Source organism: Mandrillus leucophaeus, unplaced genomic scaffold, assembly GCF_000951045.1.
Source record: "Mandrillus leucophaeus isolate KB7577 unplaced genomic scaffold, Mleu.le_1.0 Scaffold582, whole genome shotgun sequence".
In the NCBI taxonomy this organism is placed as follows: Eukaryota; Metazoa; Chordata; class Mammalia; order Primates; family Cercopithecidae; genus Mandrillus; species Mandrillus leucophaeus.
This window is the reverse complement of record NW_012106275.1, coordinates 1,534,992-1,557,383: the sequence shown is the minus strand read 5'-3', so window position 1 is coordinate 1,557,383 and position 22,392 is coordinate 1,534,992. Positions and strand designations below refer to the sequence as shown.

At 45.1% G+C, this 22,392-nt stretch overlaps 1 protein-coding gene across 4 annotated transcripts in view; it reads left to right on the top strand.

The window, feature by feature from the left end:
* The window catches only part of RUNX1 (runt-related transcription factor 1), a 280,164-nt gene that overhangs the window by 187,431 nt on the left and 70,341 nt on the right, over positions 1-22,392 (top strand). For all 4 annotated transcript variants that reach the window (XM_011999141.1, XM_011999143.1, XM_011999142.1 and 1 more), the window contains one exon: positions 20,572-20,676. In XM_011999141.1, the coding sequence (XP_011854531.1) occupies positions 20,572-20,676 (105 nt within the window). The remainder of the gene's footprint in view (positions 1-20,571; positions 20,677-22,392) is intronic.

Here is a 22,392-nt window from a genome sequence, read left to right as displayed (position 1 = left end):
TAGGAATTGTGAATTTCAAAGAGACTCTTGAGATTTTTATTAAAATGCAAAAAATATAAAATTTACCTTAATGGAAACTAGGATTATACAATTACAATGAGGGTTCTCTCTTGGATAACAATACAAAAGCTGTTTAATGGAAACTGTTGACTTATGATCTGTGGTCTATCTGTGAAAAGTGACAGAGTTTCGAATGACCATTTCTAATAATTTTAGGGATTTCTAGTGTATGATGTTGAAACATGGTTTCAAGCAAGCTTACCTTTTTAGAAAAAGACATGAAGAAATAATGTTAGTACCATTGATGGCAGTGTGATCTTCCTGTTGTATTTCTTTTGAATGCCTTATTTAGGAGGAGAGGTTGGGCCTGGTTAAAATTTTAGATACTAATAACATTAGAGACTGGATTATCCAAGAAATTGTTGCATTAGTTCAGCTCCATGTGTGGTTTTATTTTTCCTTGCCTTTAACCCGTTATCAAAGCATTAGAGCAGAAATAGGAATCTCGGCTTATTGTAATTTTCTCTGGTTTCCAATTATTTTCAAGTATTATGTTTTCTTTACATTGTAAGAACCAAATCATATTTTGTAAACAGCAACAAGTACTAAAAGTTTAATTGAAGGAGGTAAGATAGTTTTTTAAACTCATTTTTTGTAATATAGTACCGATTAAGCTTACAAGGTTATTGCAAGTATAATAAAAAGACTTACGGTAAATACCTAAATAACAGTAATAGTTCTTGTATTAAAAAAAATGGAAGCACCAATCAAACAACATTTAAAATAACAGAAATTATTACTCTTTAAAAAGGCATTTAAAAACAAGAAAATCTCAGTTCTCAGAGAATTTGATTAGTCAGAAAGGAGAAAGGGGTAAATGTGTGTTGATTATTTTGGTGATTATTTTTGCTATCCTAGCTATCTGGAGCACTTTCATAATAGAATCATAGCTGGAGAAAATAAAAAATTTATATAATGTGATTGAAAATTTATATTCATAGTACTATATTAATAATAGGGCAATGCAAAGAAAATTATATCCACTTTTTGAAAGCATGAGTGATGCTATAAGATATAAAAGCATAAGTCACTAAATGGGTTCACTTGTCGTATTAAAAGTCCCCACCTTTCAGTAAATGGAATTTGCATTATGATTCAGAGATGTGTGTCTAGAAAACATCTCAAAGGCTTCGGATGAGTAGCTGGCAGAGCGGGTGAGAAGCCAATAAAAAACAAAGGCCCCACAGCCTGGTCCATGCCCATCAGCCTAGCTAACTCTCTTTAATTCAGTTCTTGTGGATTTCTGCTGTTAGGAATCAATAGCTAAGTATCATTGAATTGCTTTTCTAGAGAAAGTATTATCATCATACTATGCGTCTGTGTGGGTCTACATGTAAGGTTTTGATCATAAAAGTTTTAAAAACGTGCCAGTGACATTTTCCCACAAGAAGTTCAGTAGTGGCTTTCCGGCAATGCACAGTAAATCAGTGATAATAAAAAAATGAGATTTTGAAAGCAGCGTGCTTTCTTTTCTGGCGGTGATGGCTGATCTTGCATCCCTCATTGGCCATTTCTGTTTTGAGTGGGTGACTAATAGGTGCTTGTGTTTACTTGGGTAACAGTGCACTGTTTCCCCAAGGTGTGGAGTGTTTGCATTTGGCTGCAGGATTTGTGCCAGTATGCCCTTGAGTTTGCATAAACCCCAAAAAGTAAAATAGCTGCAACCAAGGCTGGGCTGTCTTCCCATACTCTGGAATGAGAAAATTAATTGAAATGCCATAAACAGACAATATTTTGAACAGACTCTCCTTCCCACCAGTGATAATAAGCAATAAAAAATATAGGAACCCTAATGGAACATTTGACCTAATTATAATTACTATGGATATGAATATTGTTGGTCTTGAGAGAGAGAGATATGTATATATGTATTTTTCTTTTTTTCGGTCAGCACTACAAAACTAAACGAGCTGTCTGAAGGCCTGATTTGACTCTGTCTCATAATTTCTTTCCATAGTCATAAAATATAATTTGATTTTTCTCTTTCAAGTCTAAGTGTCAACACCAAAGCCTGCCAGATTTTTTTCTTTCTTTTTTCTTCTTCTCCTTTTTTTTTTTTTTTTTTTTTGCAATTTGCTTCCCATTAGGAAGACAGCAGATGATTCTGACTAATTTTAATAATTAGTCTTAATCTTCCTCACTGAATCTTATCCTTTTAAAGTTTCATTATGTTTTATTAAGTGATCTTAAGACAACTGTTTCATTTTCTGTTTTTGAAAATGTGCTTGAAAATATACCCTTGGCATGGACACACCGCGCCATGGCTCAGAAGGCCCTGGCTCTTGGCTCATCCACACTTTCAGTGCCAATTTTGAATTCTGTCAAAAGCCACCAGTCTGATGGATTCTCCAAGGGGCCTAGTACGTGGTGCAAAATGAAAGGTAGAAAAAGCAGTTCTTTTTCTGTGACCAGCTGCCAGTCCATGGGGATTGCAAACCTCGTAGAAACTGCCAGAGGTTGAACATGGAAGAGTTTTTCTCTGTTCTACAAAACGGATCTATCTGGGCGCTGGCTGCCGTCCAGGATCACAGCTCCTAACCTCGGGTTCAGTCCGTAACTGGGAAAACCTGCCTGTCCGGCTTTGACGGCCTTGCTGGCTACACTGGCCCCGTAGAAGCCTGAGCCTTCTCTCTTTTCTTCCATTCCCTCCTTTTTCTCCCTGGCAGTTTAAATCTTGGTTCAGAGTGTATCTCACCCTTGGAATGTTTCTCTCTTTGATTCAGTATCTCCATGTAAATCGACCGCTCCTTTACAAAGGAGGAAGAGATAGGAACTCCCAGTAGATGAGGGTTAGGGAGCTCTGGGGACCGGGCTGAACTCCAGAGGTCATGTGAGCACAGAGGTTGTTGTTCAGAACAATTTACATTTTAGCCAAATGGACTGGGACTCCATGACACCCCCAAAAAATTGAAGTTCAGGGGCAAAAGGAATTCTCTTGGGTGAAACGAATTCGCTGAGCAGCTTACATCAGTTTACATCTGCAGTTGAGGCAAGTGCTACATCACCTGCCACCTTTAGAATGCCAAGAAGGTGTATCATGGCTTCAGCTGAGAGAAATTTAAGAAATTTTAGCAATTGGTGTCCGGGCACGGTGGCTCACACCTGTAATCCCAGCACTCTGGGAGGCGGAGGTGGGTGGATCACCTGAGGTCAGGAGTTCAAGACCAGCCTGGCCAACATGGCAACGCCCCCATCTCTACAAAAAATACAAAAATTAGCTGGGTGTGGTGGCGGGTGCCTGTAATCCCAGCTACTCGGGAGGCTGAGGCAGAAGAATCACTTGAACCCAGGAGGTGGAGGTTGTAGTGAGCCGAGGTCGCGCCACTGCTCTCCAGGCTGGGCGACAAGAGCAAAACTCCATCTCAAAAAAGAAAAAGAAAAAGAAATTTTAGCAATGAAACCTGTGACTGCTTCATCCCTGTTGGAGTATTTAATCAGTCAGAGAATAACTGATCAATCAGGAAATACAGCTTTAGTAATTTCATTTCAGAACCAAACAAGAAATCTCCCCAACTGCATTTTCAGCTGCGTCGTTTATGCAGGAGGAAAGAGAGTCTGCTGTACATTGCTTTCTAATTTTTTCTTAGAGTATGATTTTTAATCTTTTGGGAACATCATAGAAACTTTTGAAAATCCTCTGGAAGGCTTTTTCCAAGGAAAAAAAAAAAAAAAGGATGTGTTCACGTACACACAAAATTTGTTATATTGTTTCAGTTTCTAGGCTGCCAGAACTCGTATATGGACCTTCTGGGGATCCGCGGACCCCAGGCCAAAAATTTGTGAATTGCGAACTTTGCATTGATCGTGGAGGGCCAGCTTAGCCCTATGCCACACATAGTAGACACCCGAAAATGAATAAATACACGTACAGATGAGCTAGACATTTTCTTGAACCTGTGCTGTTTTGGTAACACCTGTGTTTTTGTTATCGCTGGGGTCTGGTTCGTATAATTAAGAAAGTAGATCCCCTAAAAACCACTAGCCAGGCCTTTGGATGACCATCAGGTACGCATACATGCCATCACGGGTAAAGGGGAGGGGCCTATTCTGTCATTGAAAGGACAGTCGCTTCGCTCCACACCCAGCCCTGTGAGGCCAAGTGTTCTGTGGCCTGTCAGGTTGGCGCTGAGTTTCTTGGCGGAATTTGTGTTTACATTGACCTCCCTGGAAGCTTTAATCTTGCCCACTTACAAAATAATATCCTTTCCCAACACATTGAAATTCCTTCAGTATGTTCTTTCTGTGAATATCTTCCCAGACATAATATTTATCCTGTCACAATCTGGGTTATTGCATATTTGTGTAACGTTAGTTGCTTAAGGCATTTTCATTCTTAAATTATTTTACATTATTTGGGGTAAAGTGTGGGAGGTTGCCTTTCAGGTGAGTGGAAGACTGTGGTCAAGAGGAAGAGAAGGTACATTAGGGAAGGATAAACGGTACCAATATTCTAAACAAAGAGACATGGCTTGGCTTTGTGTAGCGGTTGTTAACCAAGAGATGATCTGAATGACTCTCAGTATTATTGAAGGATCCAAGTCCTTCTCTATTCTATTACAGATTCATATAATAGAAGAAGGAAAAATTCCTCTGACCACCCCAGGTTCATTTCACGGATAATGTTCATGGTATAAACTGGCAGTCAGATCTCCTGGAAAGAATATAAGGAAAAGACATGTGTTATATTAAAATCAACTTTCCCATTTTCCCACTTTTTTCTGTTACATACTGATCTACACTTTAAAATAATATGTATACTGAAATCTGTATTCAGATCTCACTGCGAGCAAATATAGATTAATAAAGACCCAGTCTCTGATATACCAAGCCTCAACCAGCCCTAACAAATACTGCTTTTCGATGGGCAGGTCAAAAGCTTGCATCCATGGTCTGATGTAGAATTCATCTCTAGAGACCAGGTTTCTCATTCTGTTTCCCATTTGCCAATAAAAGGGTAGCAACACTTTCCTAAAGCAAGTTGCTCCCTGCCCTGCTGAAAGCCTGGGGTGGCCCAGTCATGGCAAGGACTAGCAGGAAAAGCTTTCTTGAAAACTGCTTGTGCTTGCAACAAGCAGTTTCACAGTTGATCCCTTCATAGTTTTCTTGCTGATTTTATGAAGTGTCAGGCATTGCTGATGGTGTCACACAGCTTTTTAAAATTGAGGTTATTTGTATGAACAATATTTTATAGTTTGATGGGCAGAAGCTGTACTTCTCTCCACCCACCCTCAACCCCTTCCTTGCCAGCCAGCTTGTGTTTGGTGGAGACATTTCTTTTTGGTCAGGACAGAAGACTATCAATCAGAAAGTGCCTGCAAGAGAAATAATGGTTGAGTGATTTTTAGAGCTTCCTGTTTCAGCAACAAGCATTATAGACATAAACAGTGATCCAGCCAACGGCTGTAACCCTGCTCTGGTTCTAATAAATCAGTTTTGTATTTTCTTTTTTGTGCTGGTTGGCAAGGGGCAAGAGAGGGTGGAGAAGGCTGGCTAAAGAAGAACATATTCTGTGTTTCTGGGTTTTTTTTTGTTGACAAGGAGAGATGGTGTACTGTCTTTTTTTTTTTTTTTTTTTTTGGAGACAGAGTTTCACTCTTGTTGCCCAGTCTGGAGTGCAGTGGCATGATGTCAGCTCACTGCAACCTCCACCTCCCAGGTTCAAGCGATTCTCCTACCTCGGCCTCCCGGGTAGCTGGGATTACAGGTGCCCGCCACCATGCCTGGCTAATTTTGTAGTTTTAGTTGAGATGGGGTTTCACCATGTTGGCTGGGCTGGTCTTGAACTCCTGACCTCAGGTGGTCCAACCGCCTTGGCCCCCCAAAGTGCTGGGATTACAGGCGTGAGCCACCGTACCCAGCCGGTGTACTGTCTTATGGCTGTTTTCTTTCTGTAGATGATTATGGAACAAGTTCAGATCAGTAAGGAGATATGATGTTATTCCTACTGATTTGTGAATAACCATATACTGTCAATATGGAGAGAGTGTGTGGTTTTGAAGGCTTCGTTGATTCTTAGCCAGTGGAGTGTGTGTGTGTGGGGGAGGGGGAAAGGGAGGGGGAGAGAGAGAGAATGTCCATACTTTCATTGAGAGACTTCTGGGCCAAATTATCTTTGAGGACTAAATTCATGCTAGTAACATCTTCTCATCTAAAGCCCAGATAAAGCAATTAATGGAAATTAATAAGTGAACAGTGTGGATTTAATGAGCTGCCTGTGAATACTTTCACATGTGCTCGTTTTGTCGGCTCCCTGGCGGGGCATGGGGACAGATTGCAGCGCTTCAACGTTTGTATTTATAAACATGCATTCCTGGACTTCAGGCAGCATGTATACTCCATCATTGGTCCTGCTGTGAGTCCCACATTCAACGGAGATGTATTTTGATCTGCGTTGAAGACAGAGCAATTGATGACATTCAGTTTGCCCTGCACTGATTTGGGATTCCAGCACATTGCCCAGCCCCTGTTAGCCTATACTGGGCAGCATATCCCATTCTGGAACTCCATTTGACGTCACCAAACTTTCTCCAACCAAGGTGTCAGGCAATTGAGGGCCATAGAGGAATCCCAGCAACTTCCTTTGAGAGGCTCACAGCCATTCTGCTGCCAGACTGAAAATGCGTTTCCTCTGATTTCCTTAGTGAGGAAGCATTCATTTAGGAGCCATTTAAACTGTGTTTTTCTCAAAGAAGATGTAAGTACATTTCCTGTTTATTTTTCAACTTAGATTAATTTGGGCTTTTACCTTGAGATTTAAGACCATCATTAAGAATGTATGGGCAGGGCCAACTGCAGAACTACCCCACCTCCCCCATCTTCCTAACCCAAGGACGTGCCTGTCCAGTTAATAGGAGGGCTGGCCAGCAATCTGGGGTGGTGTGTGGCCCTAATTGAGTCACCTTATGCAAACCAAGGTAACTCACAGGAATATGGGCAGTTTGAGCATAATTTCATCTTGTGCTTATCAGATCTCTGGAGGTAGAAACACTCCAGTTTGCTCAAGGCATTGGGTTGGGGTCTTTACAGATTTTTTTCCTTCATTCTGTGTGAAACTATTGTATAGAGGATAGTCAGTATCAATCATCTATCTTTGTATCTATCTATAATTATAGAGGAGCTAGTCTAAACTCACATCATAATGAGGCTTTGTCTGCCTCTTTAAATGGTGTGTCTCTAGTACCTACGACAAATGTCCTGCCTTCGTTATTCTATCTGAAACCACTGGGAAGTTTATTATCAGTATCTTGTCTCCCTGCCTGCCAATTTTGATCGTAATCTTGTTCAATGGTTCCCAACTGGGGTGACTTGGACTCCCAGAAGACATTCGGCGATATCTGCAGACATTTTTGGTGATCATGTATTGGGTTAGGGAGTGCCGCTGGCATCTAGTAAGTAGAGGCCAGGGATCTACTAAACGTCCTACGACGCACCTGACAGCCTCCCGAACAAAGACCCAAATGTCAGTCGTGCTGAGATGGAGAAACTCATCTAGCTCTAGTCATGTGTGATCTAGCCCTGATCACGCATAGGTTAGAAAATGTTTCCCTTGCCCCTTTTATTCTGACATTCTGTCTCCCTACAAACTTATCAAAATGTATGAAAAACTTATTTTAAAATTTATGAAAAACTTATTTTGAAAACATTGCACAGAATAAAAAATAGAGAACATCACTGAATATTAAGTTATTTTAAAAGGAAAACAAGCGGTGTTCTCTATGCCTAGAATTGCACCATCCCCGTGGCTCCACTGACCCTGCCTACTATCCTGGGTCAGGGATGCACGGTGGCTGGAGGAGTGGCTGCGGGCGGGGTGGTGCACACAGCAGGGCAGCTTCTCTGAGAAGGCTCCCCACTGTAGCCCTCCCCTCATGAATGTCACACACGTGAGGTCCACAAGGACCGCAGAAACTAGAAAGCCCTCTGCCAGAGGCTCGCTGCTTTTCCCTGAACACTTCAGTGAAGAGGCCATGGAGCCACTGATCTAGAAATGGGAATTGATGTCAGTGGACAGTGTCTACTCAAATTAAAAAAGTGATAAAGAGCCGGGCACAGTGGCTTACGCCTGTAATCCCAGCACTTTAAGAGGCCAAGGCAGGAGGATCATTTGAGGTCAGGAGTTTGAGACCAGCTTGGCCAACATGGTGAAACCCCATCTCTACTAAAAATACAAAAATTAGCTGGAAGTGGTGATGGGTTTCAGCTACTCAGGAGGCTGAGGTGGGAGGATTGCTTGAGCCCGGGAGGCAGAGGTTGCAGTGAACCGAGATTGTGCCACTGCACTCCAGCCAGGGCGACGCAGCAAGACTCTGTCTAAAAAAAAAAAAAAAAAAAAAAGTGATAAAAGCAAGGTCTTGGTGTGTGTCACTGACAGACAGCTCCCAGACACCAAAATGGCTCAGTCTGCATACTCTAAATAAAAATGAAGGCATTGCATGGCAGGAGGGGAGACAGGACCAAGGTTTGTGGGTTTGCCGCCCACAGGATGGGTTTGCAGATGCCACCCGCAGACAGATGGCTGGGTTCCTCTGGAGTTTTATCCCACCTGCCCCAGCATGTCAGTTTTGCCATCACCTGTTTTTATACTGAGATTCAGGGCACGATGATTTGAAAACAAAAGTCCGCAGGGAGACTCCCCTAGGTGTTCCCAGTGCCTCAAGGTAGAACCTGCTGCAGGTTGAGTTTCTGGAATAGGTCAGGCCGTGTCTGCTTTGTTTGTTTGTCCGTTTCCTTGCTTTTGTGCTCCATGGAAACCCTCACGCCTAATTTTCCTTCTCCGTGTATACATCTGCTACCTTTAAGCTCCCCACAGTAGAGCAACGCTCCGAGATTCAACATAGAGATCACTTGTGTGTCGTATAATCTGTGACTAGTAAGCATTAACTATCCAAATGGGAGTTCGTGGATGGTGTCTGAGCCGGGGACTGCACAAAGCTCACAAGTTGCTGTGGGTGTGCTCTAGAGAGAAGGTCACTGGGGAAAAAGCCTGAAAACAGCTGTGGCGTGCGAGAGTGTGTGTAGGAACGGAGACCCACGCACTGTGGAAAGGAAATGAAGATGTGCTCGGGAGCCCCGAGGAAGTGGGCTCCCAGGAATTTTCCAACATCACGAGATCCAGCCCTTAACTAGCAAACTCCAGGTGGTATCATCAGTGACTAGATGATGCCTGACACATGGTCTGTGAATGAATGACTGTTCAGGACTGTTTGTTTTTTTGTTTATGTTTTTTTTGAGATGGAGTCTTGTCCTGTCACCAGGCTGGAATGCAGTGGTGTGATCTCAGCTCACTGCAGCCTCCGCCTCCTGGGTTCAAGCAATCCTCGTGCCTCAGCCTCCTGTGTAGCTGGGATTACAGGCGTGCGCCACCATGTCTGGCTAATTTTCGTATTTTTTGTAGAGACGGGGTTTCACCATGTTGGCTAGATGGTCTCGATCTCTTGACCTCGTGATCCGCCTGACTTGGCCTCCCAAAGTGCTAGGATTACAGGCGTGAGCCACTGTGCCGGGTCCAGGACTGTTTTGATGTTAGGCAGTGCAGCCTAGTGGTCAGCACGTGGACTTTACTGGCTTCCCCACTGTGTTTCAACTTGGGTGTTGTTGGCCAGTTATTCTTTGCTGTGAGGGGCTTTGCTGTGCATGGTTGAACATTTAACAGCATCCCCGGCCTCTACTCAGTGGCCACTTGCACCCACCCTCCTGGTTGTGACAACCAGAAATCTCTGCAGCCATTGCCTCTTGTCCCCTGGGGGCAGATCCCCCCTGGTTGGAAACCACTGGCTTGGAGCTATCTGTCCTTGAACAAGTTACTTGACCTGTTTAAGCCTGATTTTGACCTTGTCCATGGGAAGACAGAGGGACAATGAGGACTGATTACCTGGGACAAGACATAGGTTAGGAGTTGTTACTTTTTGCAGTGACACCAACACCATGGAGTGGACAATGGGGACCCTGTGAGTGCATAGCAAACAACAGCAAACAGCAACAACAACCAGAGGTCTGCTTTTTTTGTTCGTCTAAATGGATGAGCTTCCAAGGAGAAAATACAATCCTTATCCTTATTTCAGGGCGCCATACAGTTCTGTGGTCGTGAAAGGGTTATATGCGGCAGGCCCTGAGATTCCAGTTAGCAATGGGAGAGATGAAATTAAATATGTACTGTAATTTGAAGCACTGCTTTTCATGGGAAAAGAAGTTCTTCCAACTCAGCCTTTCCAACTCTTTTGTCCAAACATTAATGGCATGCAAATATTTATGATTCATATGTGCCCCTTTTAATTCCCAATCGTATTTTAGCAGTAAACACTGCATTTTAATAATGAAGCAGAATAATCCCTTTGTCCTGTCGCCGGGTTACACAGGCTGGCACCCAGCAGCATCGCATTCTTCCTGAGCGATCACTGCTGCCTCCACCCAAGTTGAAGGGGTTTTGTAGCAGTGCCACGGCGGCTTGCCTTGGACTGCACTTGAGGACTTCCTGGATGTTCCGCTGGAAGCCATTCTTAAGGATGTGTCTCAGCATTTTCATAAATTGCAAGTGAACATCCACGCATATTTTTCTCTTTTGGCCACATACAAACTCAGCACCGCTTCAGCTGGCTGTTGATTGGAAGGGTTCTTACTACGCTATTATCTTGCATTCTAGCCAAATCCCTGAACTCTAGATTACACCGAACCCATTGTGTCCTATTTAATATTCCTTTGATTCGTAATGATGACATAGAAAACATGCACATCTATTAGCGGTGATTCTGTGAGTCCTAGAAAAGTAGCATAATGTAATATGAGAAGCAGGCACACCTGTAGGACTCAGATGTGCCGGCCTCAGTCTCCCCATCTGTTCAATAGGTTTAACAATGCCTTTCATCTATGTTACGATGATAAAAGCGAGATGGTGTGTATGTAACAATACTTAGGAAGAAGAGCTATGGCCCCTCTTGATGATGTTCTTTCTTCTACAGTGGGAATCCCTGAGGCAGAAGGGGAGAGAGCAAGCCAGAGGCAACATGGGTCTTGCTGAATCAGAAAAGTGGGGAATGATGCTGTTTTTCAGGGCCCACTCCTCGATGGCAAGGAATTTGTATTCCTTGGTCTTACTAAGGGCCTACTAAAATGAGAGTGCATGAGATAACAGCAGGCATTCCATAAATATTCACAAGTAAAATGCCTGTGTAATAATAATAAAGTTACAAACCTTTATTGGGCATTGACCCTGGGATAGAAATATAGTACCTATTCCTGTTTTATTAGAACTCTTCCTCTGCCCCACCCCTAAGGTCATTTGCTGAGGGCATTTCTGTCATTCATTCATTTATCAGATATACGTTGTGCACCTACTGTGTGCCAGACACTGGGCTAGCATGAGAAATACGAAGGTCAACCAAAGAGAACCCACAGCCTTGAGGGCCAGTAAGAGACATGGCAATTAAGCAGGCCATCCCTCTTCTGAGTAGATAACACATGATAGATGGGTGTGGCGGGAGCCAAGGCTCAGTGGTGCAGAACCTGGTGAAGGTTCAGAGGGTCTCCCTGGACCACTTGTCATTCACTTGAGACCTGCAAGTGACAAGGAGACTATACCGGTAGAGGCATGAAGAATCATGTCCCAGCAGAGAAAGCAGAGTGACGAAGGAGCACCTGGCCTGTTGGGAGCTGAGAGATGCTCCAGGGGCGGGGGTTGGGGGGTGACAGCGGGGAGCCTTGCCGAGGGATAGGGCGGGGATTGCCTTAACATCCACGTTGGGAATTTGGTCTGATCCTAATGAAATGGAGAACCACTTACAACTAACTCCAGATACAAATTGTGGAAAGATACTTGGCTTGCAGTTTAAAGAATGGAAAGGACATTTGGAGAGTGCGTGGAAAGCTTAGAGACCCATCCAGAGACTGAAAGCTCTCCTTTCTGCCTTCAGGCAGCCCCAGGCATGTGTATATCCAGCTTGCAAGGACCCCATTTGGTAGATGGCACTGTACCTAGAAGTCAGCTCCCACCTCAAGCTTGCCTCAACCTTCCCTCTCTTCCCTCTCCACCTCCACACTCACTTGCTTTTCTTCCTACCTACAGCAGCAGGTGCTGCAAGGCTGGTGAGCAGGAGCTGACGCCCCCCAAGGCTTCCTTCCCTGAAGAATGTCCATGCCTCAGGCCTCCCTGCTGCGGCTCCATGTCGCCTTGGGCTGTGTGTTTGAGGCACCCGGCTAGGGGCACTATCGGAGTCAGGAGGAGGCCAGGCCTAGGAGGTCACTTTGGTCACTCGCCCTGTGTGACCCCAGCCCAAAGACACAGCCTGATGGATGAGTGGAGTCTGGTGAATCCGGTGGCTGTCCTTGGGGGAAGCACAGGGCAGCAGGTGTGGCCTTGGTCTCCAGGGGGCTGAGAATTCAGGGTCTTGGGGTGTTTTGGTTAAAACTTGGTTCCCCAGCTGAGATCCTAGGGAACTGTGATACCAAAAGGAAAAGGAAGATTAGAAAGGGAAAACGAAATCCCGGGAAAGGAAATGCAAAATCGCACGAGAACATCATGGTGTTTTGTGGGATAGGTGATATTCCACCAGATAAGGAGGTCCGCCCCTCCGCTCCTTTTGCAAACCTGAGTTCTTCCCCTGCCTGCGGTTGAGCCCAGCACACCTGTGCCTTGGAAAAAGCAAGCTATGCCTTCCAAGTGAAATTCGATGTTGTAAAGGACTGGCTGTCAAACTGAAAGTTTACAGAGTGATTCATTGATTTTTAGAGACAGGGTCTTACTCTGTCACCCAGGTAGAGTGCAGTGGCGTGATCTCGGCTCACTGCAACCTCTGCCTCCCGGGTTCAAGTGATTCTTGTGCCATAGTCTCCCAGGTAGCTGGGACTACAAATGTGTGCCACCATGCCAAGCTAATTTATTTTATTCTATTTTTTATTTTTTATATTTTTGGTAGAGATGGGGTTTCACCGTGCTGTCCAGACTGGTCTTGAACTCCTGAGCTCTAGTGATCCTCCCATCTCGGCCTCCCAAAGGGCTGGGATTACAGGCTTGTGCCACCATGCCTGGCCTCATTTATCGAACTTTTCTTTATTGCCTCAGAATAGAAGATACAAAGATGAATAAAATGCTGTCCCTGTCCTCAGACAACTCATTTTCATGGAACATCTCCAGAGAAAATGCTTTGCATGTCTTCAGTTTTCTCCAAGTAAAACAGCTATTTTTCAAACAACCCATAATTCCAAACAACTGCTATTTCCATGGAAAACTGAGTTCTATATTCTAAGGACCTGATTTTCAATCTGACTTTTCAGGGTAGTCCTGGTGCCAGTAGCTTAGGCCTCAAGTCTGCATTTTGCATGTGTGATGTGAGTGCAATTGGATCAAGCGATCTGGAAATACAGGCACTTCGCACAGAAGTATATACAGTACGCCGACATCTTAATTCAATTCAGTATGGAGAATCAGGAAATTATGTGCAAGTTGAAGGATTTGTATCCCGTCCAGAAATCTCCAAATAAATTAATTATACAGCTCCCCTGTCAAAAATAGTGGCAAATGTTTGGGTAAGGAAATGGAAGAGGAGCATAAGCATGAATTTTGGCTGTTAGGTTGTTCCAGTGGAAAAGTGAGAAATCCACATTAAAAATACTTCATAAAAAATACTCCAAATGCAGACTACTCCTGGAACCTGAGGGTGTGTTAATTTTTATACTTAGTTATCCGCAATTAAAATTAGACCCAAAACCATCTATTGTAAAAGGAGAATTCTCCCTGCAACCTTTCAGGATCTTGTGGGATTTCCTGAATTTGCAAAGAGCAGAACTTGAGCCTTCCCTGACTCTCTTGGTTTTTAAAAGCTGCGGTGTTTTCCTTTAATTTTTCCTTTCTCACTCTTTGGGCGGTTCAAGACTTTGGGCACAACTGGCTTTCCTGCAGACATACACAAGAGTGAAAAATGTTGAGATTGTGTTTCCTAAGGACTCTGAGCCCCCAGGGCAGACGGCTCCTTTGTGTCTGCAGCCTTCCTTTGCGTGACAAAGGGCAAGTTTCACATCCCCTGAAACTGTCCCCAAAAGAAGAAGATGACTCATGCATACAGACCTACACTAAGGAGAGTGACAGGAACAGAGTCTTCCTGCAGAGCCGACGCAGGTAGACTGGGGATACCTACAAACTGGACCTGAGGAGGCCGAGTCACAACAGGAGTCGGGGCTCACCCATCAGACACGGGGTGTTATAGGCGGATTGTGCAATGATGGGACCTGGCTGCACTTTTAAATATGTTCTTCACACCTGGGCAAGAAATGACCTGGAGCTGCATGACTTTTTGCTTTGTAATCTCCTCACCACCCTCAGCTCTTTGGGGAGCAGTGTGCACATTTGAAGCAATCTTGAGGTTTAGCCACTTCCCAGATGTGGTGAGGAAGTGGAGAGTGCGCTGGGCCATGCGGAACTGCAGGTTCCAGCCGTGGCTTAATTTGACCACAATTGGCTGTCGGAGTTCACCAGCCCCAGGGCCGCCAACATCAAGACTAATCAAGCCTCCACCTGGTGCCTCCCTGGCCTTGGGGGGTGTGTCGTGGCAGCGCGTGTCCAGGAAGACTCACCCCTTGACCTTCTTCCCAACTAAATAAAGCAGTTAGTGTTTTGCCCTGGCATTTGGATGGACACACTGGCGTCGAGAGAGACAACACATGTTGCAGCGAGGAGCACTGGCCTGGCTTGTTTACATAGTGTATCAGCTACTCACAGTTGCGCCTTACAAAGGTCGCCAGCTGGCGGGGCAGGAGTGAACTTGAACTTGAAGTTCAAGTTGCACTTAGGTCTGGTAGCAGCTCCATCACCTGCTGAACACACACACACACACACACACACACATACACACACAAAACCCCTCCTCATGTCAGACATCAATGCCTCCTTCAGCCCCAGCTCCTTCTTATGGGATCTGCCACAGTCTGGTCTTCACAGAATCACCTTTATCATGTCTTTAATGATCATTCCACTGACATTTACTGAGACCTTTCTCTGCGCTCTGCTTTTACATTCAGCTTTCCATTTAACCTGCAGAACAATGCTACGAGATGGAATGACTATTATTAACCCCCTTTTACAGATGACAAAGCTGAGGCCCCAGAGAGGTCAGGTAATTTGCCTGAGGTCACACAGCTAGCAAGTGGCAGAGCGAGGTTTCGAACCTAAGTAGGTTGCCTTGAGAGTCCACACTGAATGAATCACCGCTGTGTTTCTACCTTCATGGGATTTTATATGGAATCCTTCTCTCTCACGGCTTCCAAGCCTGCATCAAGACAAACCTCATCTCCCCTGTTGTTTGTTCTCACCTTCTTATTCAGTATGAGTGTCTCTGCTTCTTTCTAAAGAACGGTCCTCGTGGAACCCAAGCCCTGGCTGGAACTGATGCTGCTGTGGTGGTCAGGATTCAGTGAGCAGGAGGAAGAAGGACGTGGTGTTTACCCCTTTCCTTGGCTTCCTCCCATGCAGGCCACCTGTGACCCCCTGGCGGCCCCCTCTGGAACCAAGAGCTGCCAACTGCCAGCAGCACACACAGGGTCAGTGCTGGGGCCGTCTGTGCACTGATGAAAGCCTCTGCCGGCCTCACCGGACCAAGGCCACTGAGTACTTCCGGGAGCCTTGGATCCTCCAGGCTACCAACAGGAACACTGGCCCTCTCGGCAGCAGCCCCATCCTTCCACCCCTGCACTTGGTCCCAAAAAGCCCATTTTGGGGCTGTTGCTATTTAGCCAACCTGCCCTCCCTTGCTCTCCTGTGACTTCTCACTATTCCGGCTGCAGCTTGCTGGGAGAAACACTTAAGCGTCTTTTGTGCTCCACACCCATGTACTTAAAATACCAGGCCTATAGGTCATTCCAATGAGGGAATCTGGCTCATAACACGTGTGCCCCGAGGCACAGATCCCACTTCTGCAGACGCTGGCCAAAAAGGACTGTGTCCCAGCAGCCAAGGGGTGGGGCCACGGAGAGGGTGGGGCCACGGAGAGGGCGGGGCCACGTGGAGGGCAGAGCGTGCGGGTCCTGTCAGGTGTGCCCGTTGCTGACTGCAGCCCAGTGTCAAGGCTCTGCCGGGTCTCACTGGAAGAATACAAAAGACGCGTAAGGCAGTTTTCGTGCTGTGGAAAAATGTCACCTACACCTGTGAAGAAGTCATCACCGTGTCTGAAAGATAATAAGCAAATGTCCTTGTACCCAAAGCTGTAAACAAGAGCCCGTTGTGAGGGAGACTGCCAGAATGTCTCCTCCTTGGTGAACCACATGACTGGCCAAAACACCCCACCCGCTAGTGTGTGCTCGGTGGAAACGTCTCGTGACTGCACTTCAAACAAAGGGCATGATTGGGAGGCCAAGGTGGGCGGATCACGAGGTCAGGAGTTCAAGACCAGCCTGGCCAACATAGTGAAATCCCATCTCTACTAAAAATACACAAAATTTGCTGGGTGTGGTGGCAGGCACATGTAATCCCAGCTACTCAGGAGGCTGAGGCAGGAGAATCGCTTGAACCCGGGAGGCGGAGGTTGCAGTGAGCCGAGATCACGCCACTGCGCTCCAGCCTGGGCGACACTGAGAGACTCCATCTCCAAAAAAAAAAAAAGATGGACATGAAATAATAGGAATTCAGTTAATGACCAATGATTTCACAAATACTCACTTTGATTACGTTTTACTCCTGATTACATGGGTTAGTCTGTGGTTTACCAGATGGGGTGTCATGTGAGCTCAACTGCCAGAGGCCCAAATGCAGCTCAGCAAGAAAATGCTTTTGAACTATAACCCAGGTTGAGTACCATTGGTACATTAGAATCACAGAGGCAGCTTTTACTTTTTGGGGCAGTGGTAGGCATGGATAAAGTATCTCCAGTCCAGATTCCTTATACTGGTGCTACTGGGTTTGCAGGGGGAGATTTATGACCTCGGGGACAATAACTGGAAGAACAGTGAGTAGAAAGCTCAGGGATATGAGTTCTACTGTATATCGAAGCTGTGTGACTTTGGGAAAATTACTTAACCTCTCTGAGCCTTAGCTTCGCTACCTATTCATCAAGGACAATAAAATCCATCTTGTTTATTTCATGAGATTGGTGTGAGAACCAAATGAAATAATATATGGGAAAGCGTTTAAAAGTTCTACACGACTTAAAAATGCCAATATTATGAATGCAACCGTTCTTTGTTGCCATTTGGGTAGTCGTGGATAGGGTGGTGGTAAGAGAGCCACTATTGGAGCAAGACTGTTCCAGAGGGTAAAACACACGGGTGCCTGTAGAGCAGTTGTCACTGGTAGAGCCATGATGGGAGCTCTTACTACATTTGCTATCTGTACTGAGTTAAATAGTGTTCTCTAAAAAATGTATGTCCACCTAGAACCTCAAACTATGGCTTAGGGTCTTTACAGATGTAATCAAGATAAAGTCATACTGGACTTGGGTGGACCATAAGTCCAGTGACTGATGTCCTTATAAGAAGAAGGAGGGGACACACAGTAGGAAGACCGTCGTGTGAAGACGGAGGCAGAGGCTAGAGTACTGCAGCTGCAAGTCAGGAAATGCCGAGAAATGCTGGCCACCATCCGAAGCTAGAAAGAGGCAAGGAAGGATCCTCCCTAGAGCCCCTCAGGGGGAGTGTGGCCCTGCTGTCACCTTGATTTTGGACTTCTGACTTCCAGAATTGTGAAAGTCTTAATTTCTATTGTTTTAAGCCACCCAGTTTGTGATAATTTATTACAGCAACCCCAGGAAACAAATACAGTATTTTCATGAAGTCACTGAGATACTAGAGTTGTAGAATCACTACAGACGAATCACAGAAGAATCACGTGTGGACCTGCCCACCTACACGTGGCTATGGGCATCCCAGGCCAGCTGCATTCTTGGAAGATGAAATCAGAGAGTTAAAATTGACATTGCATATGTATACCATGAACCCCCTCATTTTGCTGATGAGGAAACTGAGATCTGGGAAGGTAAAATCATTTGTATTATATCCCCAAACTTGTAACTCTCTTGCCGAAAGAACCACCTCAGTCTCTCTCTGTCTCTCTCTCATACACACACGTACCCCTAGACCTACTCAGGACTGGGACAATGGCATTACCTATTGTTGTGTCTTCAAGGGACTTTTTACAAAAATTTTAAATACCCCCTTTCCCCTAAAACCCCTTCTCACTTGCACCCTTTCCCACCTTTCTGTGAAGGCTACATGGGTATATAGAAGAGGATCACCGCCTTCTGGGAGACTAGGTCTGCACAGCCACAAACCGCATTCAGTGTGACACCCTAAATAATCAAAGGTGAAGGATAATTTATGAGGCAGCTCTAACAGCCATAAAGCAAAATGTAGTCATCAAGGAAGGCTGCCTGGAAAACAAGTGACTGCCCGTTGCCAAATGCTGAAGGCAGGAAGACTCGGGTGAAGGGTGCAGCAGGGAGCCCTGGATTGGCGAAGTGGCTGGAGGAAGGAACACCTCAGCGTCTCAGTGCCGTGGCTCATGAATGGAACGCGGGGGAACTCCTCAGAGGATGCACATCGGGAGTCAGGTGTGGGGAGGAAAGGGGTTGAGTGAGAAATGACTCGGGGCAGGGTCTTATTAGTGAGAAGATCCTTAAAGCGGGTTCTGGAATTCAGTCTTGATGATACAGGTGATAACCTTCCCGGGTTCTTGACAGAGAGGGAACAGGCTGACCACGAGGCTTGTAGGACCACCAGCTGTGGATCATGTGGACATGGCTGCCCCCCGGCTGTGGCTGTCATTGCACCTGGATCTGTTCTTGGAAAGCCAGAGACTGCCCAGTGAGATGGCCAGTTGCCCTCAGGACCAACCTCCCTCTGCGGCAGCATTCCTCCACGTCACATCATATGCCCTGCTTGCTGGGCCTGGCCAAGGCCTCTTCTGCCCACTTCTCTCCTTCAGCTAGATGCCGTGGTAGAAAAGCATCCAGAGTGTCACCCGGTAACATCTGACTGATGTCCTAAAACTAGCAAATCCCCAAAGCCCAACAAGACTCATCTCTAGGTTCTGGGGACAGGCCAGCTGATGGGAAAGATGGATTTGGAGGCAGAGCCTCTTGGCACCCCTGATGCCCTGCTCCATGGAAATCCCTCCCCAGAAGCATCCTCACCTCGTTTACTGGACAGGTCAGCCGAGACATTAGTTATAAAGGCACACCGGGCAGAGCAGGCTTCATCATCTAATTGTTACTTGCTATTGCTCTTTTTATCATAGACTTTAATCAGATAGAATCCACTTCTTTGGGGAGTGTTTGATGGAGGTTTCTCATGATTAGGAATCGTGGCTTGCTGTGGCCAAATATTGGATTTTCGTTGAGCATTTTTCTGTGGCCTTCCTTTGTGTTAAGACATGAGTGACAGTTGAAAATATTTTCCTTTCATCTATCTTTGATTTCACTTTATGCTACGTGATTAAGAGGAGAAACTGTGTTGATTAAAGAACTACTGTATTGATGTAGGAAGATTGAACATCAGACTTAACCAAATGTTAGGGTCCTATTATAGACCCGTGAGAAACAGAGAAGAGAAATAAGTAAAGCAGACAACTTACACACACACACACACGCACACACACACCCTGTTGAATACCATGTGCCAGATACTGTTTTAACAGTGTTACTCACAGTAAAGAATTTAATCTCCCCTAATACTCTCTAAGGTAGGAAAATTTGCATGTAACCATCTTCCAGGTAAAGATACTGCGGAACATAGAGGTATCTAGTGACTTGCCAAAGGTCAGCTAGCCAGATTTATCCTCTGAACCACTTTACTAACAAGAAATGATTTTAGATTAGTAAATCCATGCAATGAAGATTTTCTCACCTTTTATAAATGTATGTTAAACGCATAATGGAAATTATGTGCATTTTTTATTACTAGTACTTGCTGAATCTCAGTCCATCAGTTACATATACTTAAGTCCATTTATGAGTCATCAATTTTGTTCTGGCTGATCCCATGAGTACCTGTAATAACATCTGGCATTTTCAAATAATATTTAAAATCAACCAGACTTTGTCTTTTAAAAATATAGAGAGAATGATTCTAATTTAGCCTGTCTTCAAACTTAGAAATTCTATCTTTCCTGATCTTCAAAGGTACAAAGTAAGAAGGGAAAGATGGATATGGTTTCTTCTACTCTTCTTTGCCCTGAGTGATAAATAATTGGGGAAGATGGCAGCAGGGAAGTTGGGAACCAGGAGTGGAGCGCTGCCAATCTGACTCTATGGTTTCCTGAAATCTTGACTTAACAGAAAATAAATTCTAATCTTTCTTGATCTTGTATTGTTTATTGATGGTTACGTTAAAGTCATATAACCATATGAAGTGTTACACCTAGGCAACTATCATAGGCGTATATTCCAGAATTGAAGCAAAGCCAAAATTCTGGGAGTGTTGTTAAAACTGGTAACTTGTGCTGAAGGGCTGGACAGCATAAATTAATGATTGGTTATTCAACAGATTCGTTCGGGCCACCAACCTCATTCTGTTTTGTTCTCTGTTGTGTCCCCACAGGGAAAAGCTTCACTCTGACCATCACTGTCTTCACAAACCCACCGCAAGTCGCCACCTACCACAGAGCCATCAAAATCACAGTGGATGGGCCCCGAGAACCTCGAAGTAAGTGCATCCACTTGGGGCTGGTACACCCTCCAAACTGGTATACTCAGGGACCATGTCACAGAATCCTTGATTCAACCTTTCCCCCAGGGGGATGTCAGGCCCCTGTAAAGCCAAAAAGTTGCATTGTCAATACTCTCGCTACTCAAAGCTTGTTTCTGTGCACTGAGCTCTTTTTGAAGCATCCTTTTAGAGGGCAAAAGGAAATTAGGCTGACTCAACCGCATGTTAGGACCATTCAGGGCAGCATGAAACTAAGGACTGCTTCCTCAATATACAGTAAAATTCAACAGGATCAGAAACAAATAGTAAATGGAAGATTGGCCAGGCACAGAGGCAGCCCAAAGAGGTCTGAGGGTCAGAGTGGACCACAAGGGAGTAATTACCATCGATGCTGGCCTTTTATTAATTCATGAGGGCCAGCGATGAAAACTATGAAAATGACCCTTTTCTTTCTATGGCACAGATCAAAATCTTATTACAGGCATGTTTAAGATAGAGAGTGGGAGGGTAGAAGAATGTCTGGAGAAAACCAGTAAATATAGAAAGATAGTACCAAAAAATAGCTCCTGTGAGGAAAGCTTTTAAAAAAAGGAATGAGGTTGTTTAGTCTGCAGAAAAGATGTCTTCATAGTGACTTAATGACTATCTTTGAGTAAACACCAGAGTAACACTCTTTTCCAGAACCACACCCTTCCCCAGGATCTGAGGCTGGGTTACAGTTCCAGGTCTGTGGAACTGCCCAGTACCCCCGCCCAGCATCCAGATGTCTCCAAACCGTATCAGGTCCCTGGTGGAAAATTAGTACACTCTCTTCTTGGAGTGAGGGATATTGAAAAACAGGGCTTCCTACTGTCCCAAAAAGCCAAGATGCGGGGAGGTCAGGTCGTAAAATGAAGTGGTTAAGAATTTGGGCTTTATGGGCAAGCCAGTGGAGTTCTTAAGCCTTCAGTGAGCTACAGAGCCTTGCTGAACCTCACTTTCCTCTTCTGTAAAATGGGGATAATGATGAGAGCTTCTTTATAAGATCAAGCCACATGATGCTATGTGCTTGATGCAGAGAATGAAGGCAGGAAATGTTAGCGATCCCCAGTAGGACATCCCTGCTTTCATCCCTGGCTACTGCTCCAGTACCATCTAGATGACCTTCTCTGCACGGTAGTTTCTAGGTGGGGTTTTAAGGTAGATCTCTGCAGGCTATCCTGTGATCACTGCAGCTTTTGTGGCAGTCTTTCCCGTGGTCCTGGCCACAACCTCATGGCATCTGGATCACCTTCTGGAACCATTCCCCATGTTGTGTCAACTTCCCCAAAGTCCTTGAGTGGATGGAGCTCTGCAGATAACCACCATGCCCACCAGGGACAGCCCACCAGGATTTGGTGTTCCTCGTCTGCTTTTTCCCCTCCTTCCATTCTCTGTGCTCGGTGACTCCCTCCAAATCTGAATGCATTTGTCCCCAGAAGGCCCTCTCAGCTTTTTCTGATCAAGGTTTTCTGGCCACACCTAGACTTGGGAGACTGTGGGACTTGATAACAGACCCTGATTCTTCTTTATGGGTGAAAAGCAGACCATAGACACAGACAGGACCACACAGGTCTAAGGAATGACTGGGAGCTCTTCCCAGGTTTCCAGAGTAGGAATGTCAACCTGGACATTCCTACGTTAATGTAACCCTGCATTAAACAGAACGTAAACACCAAAGCAAGTTTGTTCTCC